Source organism: Mytilus californianus, unplaced genomic scaffold (assembly GCF_021869535.1).
Source record: "Mytilus californianus isolate M0D057914Y unplaced genomic scaffold, xbMytCali1.0.p SCAF_4, whole genome shotgun sequence".
NCBI lineage: Eukaryota > Metazoa > Mollusca > Bivalvia > Mytilida > Mytilidae > Mytilus > Mytilus californianus.
In genome coordinates, this window is record NW_026262690.1 from 35035399 (window position 1) to 35048266 (window position 12868).

At 32.5% G+C, this 12868-nt stretch overlaps 1 protein-coding gene across 4 annotated transcripts in view; it reads left to right on the top strand.

Annotated features, from left to right (window-relative positions):
• The first annotated feature begins 651 nt into the window (after positions 1–651).
• LOC127698221 (mitogen-activated protein kinase kinase kinase kinase 5-like) overlaps positions 652–12868 on the top strand; it is a 90554-nt gene continuing 78337 nt past the window's right edge. For all 4 annotated transcript variants that reach the window (XM_052201574.1, XM_052201577.1, XM_052201575.1 and 1 more), the window contains exons 1-6: positions 652–866; positions 7378–7435; positions 10879–10969; positions 11342–11406; positions 11767–11870; positions 12513–12555. In XM_052201574.1, coding sequence (XP_052057534.1) covers positions 759–866; positions 7378–7435; positions 10879–10969; positions 11342–11406; positions 11767–11870; positions 12513–12555 — 469 coding nt within the window. In that variant the 5' untranslated portion in view covers positions 652–758. The remainder of the gene's footprint in view (positions 867–7377; positions 7436–10878; positions 10970–11341; positions 11407–11766; positions 11871–12512; positions 12556–12868) is intronic.

Genomic DNA, 12868 nt, shown 5'->3' on the forward strand with positions numbered 1-12868 from the left:
GGACTATGACAGTTGTTTTCCATTCGTTTGATGTGTTTGAACTTTTGATTTTGCCATTCGTGTTATAAAGGACTTTCCGATTTGAATTTCCCTTGGAGTTCGGTATTTTTGTCATTTTACTTTTCACAGGCGCTTGGGTACGGGACTGTATTTGAAAAAAAATTTGTTTGCACTAAATATTCCTTTTCTATTTTTATGGTAAGAAACACATACTTAACAGGTAAATTTCACCCGAAACAAGGTAAGATAATTACAATTTTATACTTAAGTTTAGTTATATAAGAGATTAATTTAACTAAGACAAGAAAAGACAAGTAATGTCAAGTATGTGGTAGAAAATTGTATTTTCAGTGCAAATAATGGAGAGAGAAAAATATCCATATCCTGTAACTAATTAAGCGCCTATGTTTTCTTTTAAGATCAATCATGAAAAGCACTTGGACCATGTTCAAGTTACATTTATTTCTATAGGATTACAGAGAAAGGAAGAAGAAGCTCATGCTGGCGTGATAATTTCTTATCGTTTCTAAGCACAACAACTGAAAATTTTTGTCACTGCTACATTTGAGTTTTACAAGTATCATGGGAAGTTGGGATAATAAAGAAAAATCCGCGAAATTATGTCCCTTTAGAAAAAAAAAATAACAAGAAAACTGCGCACGCAATCACCGGAACTAGAATACGATTTTGAGAATTGAAAAATGACAGAAATGTATTATTTAAAATTAGAAGAAATATAATGTAGATGACCAAGAATAATGGATTTTAATCGACAAGTGGATTCAGGCATCCTCCGTCGTAACCCACAGGATGATTTTGAGCTCATCCAGCGTGTGGGGAGCGGAACTTACGGCGATGTTTATAAGGTGAGATTCAGCGACAGTCAACTGTCAAGTGTTTCCGATTACAGATGTCGAATTTGTTTATGTTGAATTAGTCCTGTCAAAATAGATACCACGGAAACATTTTAGGAAATGAAAATATCAGTGTTATTACAAGGATTATTTTGATTTAAGAATGTACTAATGTTGACACTGTTGATGAATCATAACCAATCTATCCAAAAGAATGTGTTAACCTGTGAATAGGATAGTCATATAATTATGACCCAGATAAACCTTAAATATTTTGTTTTTAAGTTCTTTTTATTTATTTTGTTGGAAGTTTAAGTCAACTTCCTTTTAAAACAATTGATAAGCATTAGATTAGTCTGTGACAAACGCCTCCTTAAAAGTTAAAGTCCTTACTGAAGATTCTGACTGCCGATTCGTTCAAAAGTTACCTCAACCTGACAAATCTGATTAAGACTGACTGTCCTGCCTAAAATGATAGATCAAGAAAACGATTGATCATGCAGCTGAGATTTTTGTCTGAACTCCGGTTTTAGTTTCTACAAAATGTACCAATTCCAGACTTGGTCAAATTGCACTTGCAAAATAACTCGGATCTCCTGTAGTTGGTGATCGTAATACTGATATACCAGTATTGTGCACAATACTGGTATACAAATTTTGTACCAGTATTGAAACTTTTTTTTTAAAACAACAATACTGGTACATTACTGATATACCAGTATTGTAGTTGTATTGTAGACAATATAACTTGTGTATTTTTAAGTAAAATTGGATATCAAAGTTCAAAAGGGTGTTAAATGAACTCAAAACGATTATAGAAGATGATTGAATTATTAAATAAATCAACAACTAGTTAAAATAATCATGATACTCATAAGCCCTAATTAAAAATCAAACAGATACAAATAAACAAAATATTATTGTAATTAACTCATATTATTCAAACAATTGTTAACTGAAGAATTAGATCAGGCAAACATACATGTATGTTTCACAATAAGACCTTTAACCCCAATCACAGAATCTACTTACAACAAAGAAAATATAGCTTATTATTGTACAATGTAGTCAATTAACCAGTTAAGAATAAGATTGCCTGTTACTTTCATCATTGTTTAATCATCATGATTATTTGTACAATTTATTGTTTATCAAAACATTATGAAAGCCATTAAGACAGGGCTGGTCAAAGTATGTTGTGGACATTAATGCAATGGAAAAGGAAACCAGAACACTGAAAAGTTTAATTTTTGTCAAGCCTGCAACATTTTGTTGTGGAAGCGACATATATAGAAACCTTACATTCCATTGTTGCCTGCGGCACATTTAGGTTCAGGCAGTGATTAAAGTTTTTTAAAGATAAAAAATTCTGTCAAATTGCATGGAATTATATGAAACATGAACAGAAGCATTTTTATGATCAAAAGACAGCATTCAGAGTAAAATGTTCATTTTTTTTCTTTCAATTTTTCATATTTTAATGATAAATGGACTTATTTGACACATTCCCCATTTCCATTCTCAATTTTATTATTTTTTTACAAGTTAAGGTAAAAGGTTTTCAGACATCAATAACTAGGACAGAGATTTTTTATGATCAAATTACAGCATGTACAGTATCCACAGCAAAGTTTTGACAATACTTTTTTTTCTCATTTTTGCCTTGCCTTGGCTGAGTCAAAAAGCGAGACATAGGTATGCTGTTTCCGGCGGCAGCGTCAGCATCAACAATGTATTAGTTTGTGATTAGGTCTAGTTTATGGTGAACCACAAGTGGTAGGTCAATGATATTTGGTATGCAGTTGTATTAGCATTGGCATATCTCATTTCCATGGAGATTATTTGGCCCTGCCCCCTCAGTCATGGTCTATTGACTTTGAAAATTTGCTTAGGTTACATGTATTAGTTTGTGATTAGGTCAGTTCAAGGGGAACCATTAGTGGTAGGCCACTGTTAATTGGTATTTAGGTGTATAAGCATTAGCACATCTCATTTCCATGGAGAATATTTGGCCCCGCCCCCTCAGTCATGGTCTATTGACTTTGAAACTTTTGCTAAGTTTACATGTATTAGTTTGTGATTAGATCAGTTTAAGATGAACTGCTAATGTTAAGTCAATGATATTTGGTATGCAAATTTATTGGTATTTGCAAGTTTCGTTTCCATGAAGATTATATAGCCCCGTCCCCTCATCATGGTTCATTGACTTTGAAACTTTTATATAGTTTATAATTATAAGTAAATGTTTGTGTTTAGATTTGTTTAAAGGGAATGACTTATAATAAGTCAATGGTATTTAGTATGCAGTTGTATTAGCATTGGCACATCATGGAGATTGTTTAGCCATGTACCTTCAGTGTTTTTCAGAATCAAAATAAAAAAAAAAATTCTCTTATTTCCAAACATGTATTTTACTGATAAGTGAACTTAGATTTTTTTGGCAGTAAAGATTTATATCTAGTCTGGGATTACATATTTTCGACATCTCAGAAACCACAGACTGGTCAACACAGTCCTCAATAACTTTAAAATTGAGCTGCTCTGTACAGGTCACCAATTCCTGCTCTACTAATGATGCCAGTCATGTAACTACTGTACAGAGATAAAATATTTTTATAAAGCCATCAAACAATAGCAGATTGGTAAATGACTCTTGTTTTAAAATATATACATGCTGTATGCAAATTTATGAAGCATCATTCAGAACATGTAAATTCTTGACTTGCACATTTATTTATAACCAAATATGAAATTTTGAAATGAAAACCAGTGTTTTTGGACATTGGATAGACAAGACACATGTATGAGTCAAGAGAAGAAGCTGACTCGATCTCTTTTTCACACACTTCAGTCACACATGACTGATAGGTCAGTAATATTTGCTACATATTGGCGTAGGAGAAGACTGAAAGGAAGAGGCGAACTGTTGAAAGTGACATTAAAAAAAGCAAACATTTTTCTATATTTTGATAGACTAGAGATTAGTCAGTATCCTCTTTCATTTTCATTTTTTATTTTCAACAAAAAAAATTTGCCAAAAAGTGTGAAAAGGAGAAGGGGGACATGGATTTGCCTTACCACCTTTTGTAAGTGGGGGCAATTTCCTCCCTTGCCCCAAGCTCCTACTCCCCTGCTTCAGAAAATGTATGTTGGTTTGTATGTCACTCAGACATACAATGTTACTTAAAGGCTGTACATGCTGTATGCATTACATGTATCTCCATTTTTATACGACCGCAAAAAAATTTTTGTGGTCGTATATTGGTATGACGTCGTCGTCGTCTGGCGTCGTCCGAAGACACATTGGTTTTCGCACTCTAACTTTAGTTTAAGTGAATGGATCTTTATGAAATTTTACCACAAGGTTCAATACCACAAAAGGAAGGTTGGGATTGATTTTGGGGGTTATAACAGTAACAGTAAAGGAATTAGGGGCCAAAAAGGGGCCAAAAATAAGCATTTTTGTAACTTCCAGACATAACTTGTGTGTTAGTGTGTGGATCTCTCTGACATTGTACCACAAGGTTCCATATCACTAAAGGAATGCTGGGATTGATTTTGGGGGTAATTGCCTCCAAATTTTAGGAATTAGGGGCCAAAAAAGGGGCAAAAAACAAGCAATTTTCTAGTTTCATGACAATAACTTGTGTGTAAGTGTATGGATCTTTCTGAAATTGTACTACAAGGTTCCATATCACAAAGGGAAAGCTGGGTTTGAGTTTGGGGGTAATTGCCCTAAACGTTTAGGAATTTGGGGCCAAAAAGGGGCCAAAAAACACATTTTTTTCTAGTTTCCAGACAATAACTTGTGTTCAAGTGTATGGATCTCTCTGAAATTGTACTGCAAGGTACCATACCACAAAGGGAAGGCTGGGATTGAGTTTGGGGTGATGAATCATAATGGGGGTTCAAAAAATTTTGGGGGGGGATTTATTTTTTTTCCCTTTTTTTCCTTTTTTGTTTCTTTTAAAATTTTCCATTTTAAGTTGGTTATTTCTGATTTATATTTAAAATCAAATAATAATGATATGGTAGGAGATACACACCAAACAGGATGTGTAAATTATTATATAATAAGTATTGTGCAATAGCAAGAAATTTTCAATTGCACAGTATTGCACAATAGCAAGAAATCTTCAATTGCACAGTATTGCGCAATAGCAAGAAATCTTCAATTGCACAGTATTGCGCAATAGCAAGAAATATCCAATAGCACAATATTGCGCAATAGCAAGAAATTGTCAATTGTACAGTATTGCGCAATAGCAAGAAATATTTAATAGCACAGGATTGTGCAAAAGAAGATACTTCCTATAAATTGCTTATTTCTTGACCAATTTCAATGGGGTTTTATTCTTGATTTCATGGGGTTCTTTACTATGCTGAATCTAACCGTGTATTTAGTTTTTGGATTTTGGGCCCCGTTTTTAAATTGGTCCACATTGAGGTCCAAAGGGTCCAAAATTAAACTTTGTTTGATTTCATCAAAAATTGAATTATTGGGGTTCTTTGATATGCCGAATCTAACCGTTTATTTAGATTCTTAATTTTTGGTTCCGTTTTCAAATTGGTCTACATTAAGGTCCAAAGGGTCCAAAATTAAACTTAGTTTGATTTTAACAAAAATTGAATTCTTAGGGTTCTTTGATATGCTGAATCTAAACATGTATTTAGATTTTTGATTATGGGCCCAGTTTTCAAGTTGGTCCAAATCGGGGTCCAAAATTAAACTTTGTTTGATTTCAACAAAAATTGAATATATGGGGTTCTTTGATATGCTGAATCTAACCATGTATTTAGATTTTTGATTTTTGGGCCCCGTTATCAACTTTGTCCACATTGAGGTCAAAAGGGTCCAAAATTAAACTTTGTTTGATTTCATCAAAAATTGAATTATTGGGGTTCTTTGATATGCCGAATCTAACCGTGTATTTAGATTCTTAATTTTTGGTTCCGTTTTCAAATTGGTCTACATTAAGGTCCAAAGGGTCCAAAATTAAACTTAGTTTGATTTTAACAAAAATTGAATTCTTAGGGTTCTTTGATATGCTGAATCTAAACATGTATTTAGATTTTTGATTATGGGCCCAGTTTTCAAGTTGGTCCAAATCGGGGTCCAAAATTAAACTTTGTTTGATTTCAACAAAAATTGAATATATGGGGTTCTTTGATATGCTGAATCTAACCATGTATTTAGATTTTTGATTTTTGGGCCCCGTTATCAACTTTGTCCACATTGAGGTCAAAAGGGTCCAAAATTAAACTTTGTTTGATTTCATCAAAAATTGAATTCTTGGGGTTCTTTGATATGCTGAATCTAACCATGTATTTAGATTTTTGGATATTGGACCATAATAGGTGAATGTCCAATTTAAAATTTTTAAGTTCTTAGACCACATTCAATCTGTGTTAGAAACCTATGCTGTGTCAAATATTTAATCACAATCCAAATCCAAAGCTGTATCAAGCTTGAATGTTGTGTCCATACTTCCCCCAACTGTTCAGGGTTCGACCTCTGCGGTCGTATCAAGCTGCGCCCTGCGGAGCATTTTATTGTTCAATAAGTCAACCTGTACTATATATACACATAAAAAGGATAACAGGAACTATATTAGACATTACAATATTCCAAACCAACAACAAACACCAGACTGCTCCAAGAAAAGAAGGGTTATCAGATGCTACTTGTATCTGAAATGATTTTCATAGAAATACAAAAAATGTATTGTTACCGACGTTATGCTATCAATTCTTAAAATTGACATGTAGATGTTACAGGTCCTGGTGTTATACATGTACATGTATGAAAGTTTTTAGGGAGAACACTGAATTGCTCAAGTAAAATTGCCATGATACTAAGGTCTGTTCCTCATTAACTACAAGTGTACATTGTATATTGCAATCAATTTCACATTTGTATACATTTTTGTGATATTGCTATGACCTTGTTTAACCCTCATTTTTGGATGTCATTCTACATGGATATAGAGTTTTGTACATGTGTTACATAAGGTTATTTCGACTAAAGTTATTTTTCTACAGAACACTTAATGCAATCTCAAAGTTCTGAGATTCCAGTAATCCTGGCAATTTATTATGCTTTTGTTCCCAGTGTATGGAGTATTTATTCCTATCTGAACATCCTTCCGTCTTGTCTGCAACACATTCCTTTGTCTTTTTCTCAATGAATTCAAGTCCTAACTTCTTGATATTTTGCACCAAGCTTCATTTGATTATGTCAATTCAGGAAACATGTTTCAGATCCATGTCCAGCTTCTTGTTCTCAGAAAACTCAGAGAACAGATATCTTTGACATGTAAAGCACACGAGCTTCACATGATTGTGATCTTTATAGTTATTTCAACCATCTACTTCCTGTTTAATGCAAACTTGTATTTTTAAAATGTTGTGCACATACATGTATATGACATTTTCATCTCATTAAGTCAACAACATTGAGCAGGTGTATAATAAGTCTGCAATAAGCTCACAGTGCATCTTGTTTTTTTTATTTATTTTTCAGGCAAGAAATCTAAATACAGATGAATTAGCAGCAATTAAGATGATAAAATTAGAACCAGGTACCAAATGTATTTTAGAGTATAATTACCTTTTTAGCTCACCTGACCTGAAAGGTCAAGTGAGCTTTTCTCATCACTTGTCGTCCGTCGTCCGTAAACTTTTACAAAAATCTTCTCCTCTGAAACTACTGGGCCAAATGCACCTAAACTTAAACACTATCATCATTCAAGTATCTAGTTTAAAAAATGTGTCCGATGACCCCGCCTGCCAACCAACATGGCCGACATGGCTAAAAATAGAACATAGGGGTAAAAATGCAGTTTTTGGCTTATATCTCTGAAACTAAAGCATTAAGAGCAAACCTGACATAGGGTAAAAATGTTCATCAGGTTAAGATCTATCTGCCCTGAAATTTTCAGATGAATCGGACAACCCGTTGTTGGGTTGCTGCCCCTGAATTGGTAATTTTAAGGAAATTTTGCCGTTTTTGGTTAATATCTTGAATATTATTATAGATAGAGATAAACTGTAAACAGCAATAATGTTCAGCAAAGTAAGATCTACAAATAAGTCAACTTGACCAAAATGGTCAGTTGACCCCTTAAGGAGTTATTGCCCTTTATGGTCAATTTTTAACCATTTTTCGTAAATTTTTATCATTTTTTACAAAAATCTCCTCTGAAACTACTAAAACAAATCTAACCAAACTTGTCCACAATCATCATATAGTTTAAAAAATGTGTCCGATGACCCCGCCCGCGAACCAAGATGGTCGACATGGCTAAAAAATAGTACATAGGGTAAAATGCAGTTTTTGGCTCATATCTCTGAAACCGTAGCATTTAGAGCAAATTTGATGATGATAAAATTGTTCATTAGGTCAAGATCTATCTGCCCTGAAATTTTCAGACCAATCAGGCAACACGTTGTTGGGTTGCTGCCCCTGAATTGGTAATTTTAAGAAAATTTTGCAGCTTTTGGTTATTATCTTAAATATTATTATAGATAGAGATAAACTGTAAACAGCAATAATGTACAGCAAAGTTAGATCTACAAATAAGTCAACATGACCAAAATTTTCAATTGACCCCTTAAGGAGTTATTGCCCTTTATAGTCAATCTTTTACAATTTTCATAAATTTTGTAAATTTTTGTAAATTTTTACAAAATATTTTCCACTGTAACTACCGGCCAAGTTCATTATAGATAGAGATAATAGTAAGGAGCAAGAATGTTCAGTAAAGTAAGATCTACAAACACATCACCATCACCATCACCAAAACACAATTTTGTCATGAATCCATCTAGTTCCTTTGTTTAATATGCACACAGACCAAGGTGAGCGACACAGGCTCTTTAGAGCCTCTAGTTTTATAAATACTGGATAAGCTAATAAACTATAACTCACTAAGTACATTAATTATACATATTATTCCAGTAATAGAACAAAGCTTGGTACTGAGTAACTTAGTCTTCTGCTGTCTGTTTGATCTTGATGCAATAAAAACTAACAAATTAAAAGTTCATCTTGTGATGAAGTATTGCATGGTAGCAGTTTATTTCTATTGTTTTACTTCAATTCGATTATGCAATTACTTATTTGCATAAGTTTAATTTACTGCAGTGCAATTAATTATAAAATGACTGGTAATTAATAAGAAATTGTAATATCAAATTTATTTCTTAACTTTTATAGATCTATTAAAGTAATATGTTATATAAATTTTAAGAAAATACTTTTACAATTTACATTGTGAAATTTAGATATAATTAATTTATATTTATGTATGAAATTATACATTTTTAAATTACATAATTAAAGAACAGAATCAGTATTTCCAGTACTCTGATAATGAATATACGTATCAGAATTTTTACTTCTGATCAGAAAAAATGTTTCTATTAATTTCTCAGAATATTATTACTATCTATTATAACAGAATACATAGACTAGGTGTTTCTAAATAATTCCAGATGTAGCTTTGATGTAATTTTTACCTCACCATAGATCTAGCTACATGTAGGATATACATGTTTATGAATGTACAAATGAATGCATACACTTCAATTAGGATGTGTGTTTATAAGTCTTCGTTTATCTGCTGTTCTTCCTAATTGACTGTATTGCAATGAGACCTACAGAAAATCTTACTTACATAATGTCATTATGAACTTACTTATAAATCCAAATAATTTAGGGGGTTTACCATAACAAACAGAAATTTTACTCTTGAAATGTATATCTACAAGAGAGGAATGCGACTCCTCTGAAAAAATACACTCTATTTCATTGAAAGTTCCACAGAATGTTTAAACAAAATGACCATTGTGCATCTGATACCTAATTTTCTTATCTAATATTTCAAAGTTTTTGTCTTGCCTTGACGGAGTCAAAAAGCGAGACATAGGTATGCTGTTGTCGGCGGCGGCGGCATCAACAATGTAGGAGTTTGTGATTAGGTCTTGTTCATGGTGAACCACAAGTGGTAGGTCAATGATATTTGGTATGCAGTTGTATTAGCATTGGCACATCTCATTACCATGGAGATTATTTGGCCCCGACCCCTCAGTCAAGGTCTATTGACTTTGAAACTTTTCATAGTTTACATGTATTAGTTTGTGATTATATAATTAGGTCAATTTATGGGGAACCACTAGTGGTAGGTCAATGATATTTGGTATGCAGTTGTATAAGCTTTGGCATATCTCATTTCCATGGACATTATTTGGCTCAGCCCCCTTAGTCATGGTCTATAGACTTTGAAAATTTTGCTAAGTTAACATGTATTAGTTTGTGATTAGGTCAGTTCAAGGGGAACCATTAGTGGTAGGCCAATGTTAATTGGTGTTCAGTTGTATAAGCATTAGCACATCTCATTTCCATGGTGAATATTTGGCCCCGCCCCCTCAGTCATGGTCTATTTACTTTGAAACTTTTGCTTAGTTTACATGTATTAGTTTGTGATTAGATCAGTTTAAGTTGAACTGCTAATGTTAAGTCAATGATATTTGGTATGCAAATTTATTGGCATTTGCAAGTATCGTTTTCATGGAGATTATATAGCCCCACCCCTGATCATGGTTTATTGTCTTTGAAACTTTTACATAGTTTGCAAGTTAATGTTTGTGTTTAGGTTTGTTTAAAGGGAACGACTTATAATAAGTCAATGGTATTTGGTGTGCAGTTGTATTAGCATTGACACATTTTATTCCATGGAAACTGTTTAGCCCTGTACCTTCAGTCATGGTTCATCGACTTTGAATATTTGCATAACTTACATGTTTAAGTATTGCTATTTTAATTTCAACATTTGCATTATCAAAATTACAAAAAGGCGAGACATATCTCTGTGATAACAGTTTATTTAACATAGAAGATTGTGTATGTTGCCTTATCTTTATACAAATAGGCATGCTCATTTTGTAAAATAGTCTTTTACATTTTTGTTGCCTTTTTCATAATGTGTATTGTGTGTTAACTTACTTATATCATTTGTTTCAGGGGATGATTTTGCCATTATACAGCAAGAAATTGTTATGATGAAAGATTGCAAACATAAAAATATTGTGGCTTACTTTGGGAGCTATTTAAGGTAAGAGTTAAGTACTCTGTAAAAAGGATCGTTATTTTTTGATGAGGTTTTACAGGTATAAAAGGATAGATTATAAGATGGTCACTTATGATAAAATCACAATAGAAAACACTCTGGAATAATGTTACTACACATTGCCTTAAAAAAAAAAGACATATTTTTCAGTGATGCTAATTCTAAAGCAGGTTACACATTTCGGCATTAGCATTCTTGCAGATAAATCATAATTTATCTCCATTTCAATCAATAAACAGTTTTGAACAGCAACATATATAGTTTACCATTAGAGATGTGTTTTCTTTTCATTTTGCAAACATATTTGAAAAAAATATTTATTATTTACATTTCTTCATATTTGCATCTGGTTTTCAGGAGAGAAAAGTTATGGATTGCAATGGAGTTTTGTGGAGGTGGATCTATGCAGGATATTTATCACAGTAAGTTTATATAATTTTGGTTTAAACATGGACATGAAGACATAGTTGCAGAATGTCAAAATTACATTTGTCAGGAAATATACCCAAGATATTTATCAATTTTACTTAAGTAACAGATTGTTGTTGTTCATGGAGAACCAGCATCATCATATACATTACAAGATAATAAAAAATAACATTAGCTAAGATAGTTTTACACATAACTTAAAAATCCGTTAAAACGTTAAACATTTCCTTTGTTAAAAATGTCAAATACAGTTATTCTAAAAGATTCACAGATATCGTTTAGACGTAACAACATTACAGAGACCCCATATCTTCTTTACATTATATTTAACATTTATATCCTCTATTTCACAGTCACTGGTCCACTGAATGAGTCACAGATAGCTTTTTTATGTAGAGAGACGTTACAGGGATTAGGGTATCTACATAGCAAGGGTAAAATGCACAGAGATATAAAGGTGAGATCTATGATCTAATACATTGCAATATAAAGGTGAGATGTATGGTCTGTAATTAATACTTGACAGGACGTCTATTCAGGTATTAGTTAACACTACATAGAGGACATCATTTGAACAATTTAAGGTATCCAGACCACATAATTATTTAAAAAGACCCAGGTGTTTTATTCAAGGCAAACATTATGGCTTTGGCATACTTACGAAATCTTTGGATACACTTTTCACAAAGAAAACTTCTGTTGAGGATTTTTATTGTTTTTCCTGCCCTGGAACATAATGTTTGATAAGGAATGTACACACTCCTTGATGATATTTAATGTGAAAAAAAACTATTAGATTATTGCATTTTTTGCAAGTTCTGCTCTGTTAAATGCTGAAGGTTACTAGGTTGAGAGGCGGAAGGTCCTTTTTCGGGTTGTCGGATTTAGGCCCAGTGTTCTCCTCAGGGACTTTTAGCATCATGGTAATGTGATGCTATATTTCTTGAATGTGGTGCTATCTGAATTGATTTTCTTATAATTTGTGTTATGGATGTAATGACTTCCAAGGTCTTTGTTATTACTGGGAAAATCAAATTAATTTTATGTAGTATAATGATTGGGATTCAAATATGTAGTTATGTTAAATTTATTTTTTTAGGGTGCTAATATACTGTTAACAGATGATGGAGATGTCAAGTTAGGTATGATATTAAGCATGTAAACATCTAAAGCTGTTAATTAAGTTATCTAGTTTTACCAAATTATCTACAAAGATTTGAGATATTTAGCAGATTGTTTATTTAACCACAAACTAAACTTTCACACACTTCTTTACAATGGGAAGTTTTTGTACTGCGTATGTGTGTAATTAATCACAATGATTTTTTGGCTTTTCCAAAGCTTTACAGGAGTTTTTACTGTGGTTCAGAGTGGGGTTATAATCATGGTGCTATTTGAAATGTTGCATATCTCTCATTAAAATGTTTGATCGACTAAATTTCTTTGGTTTCTAAT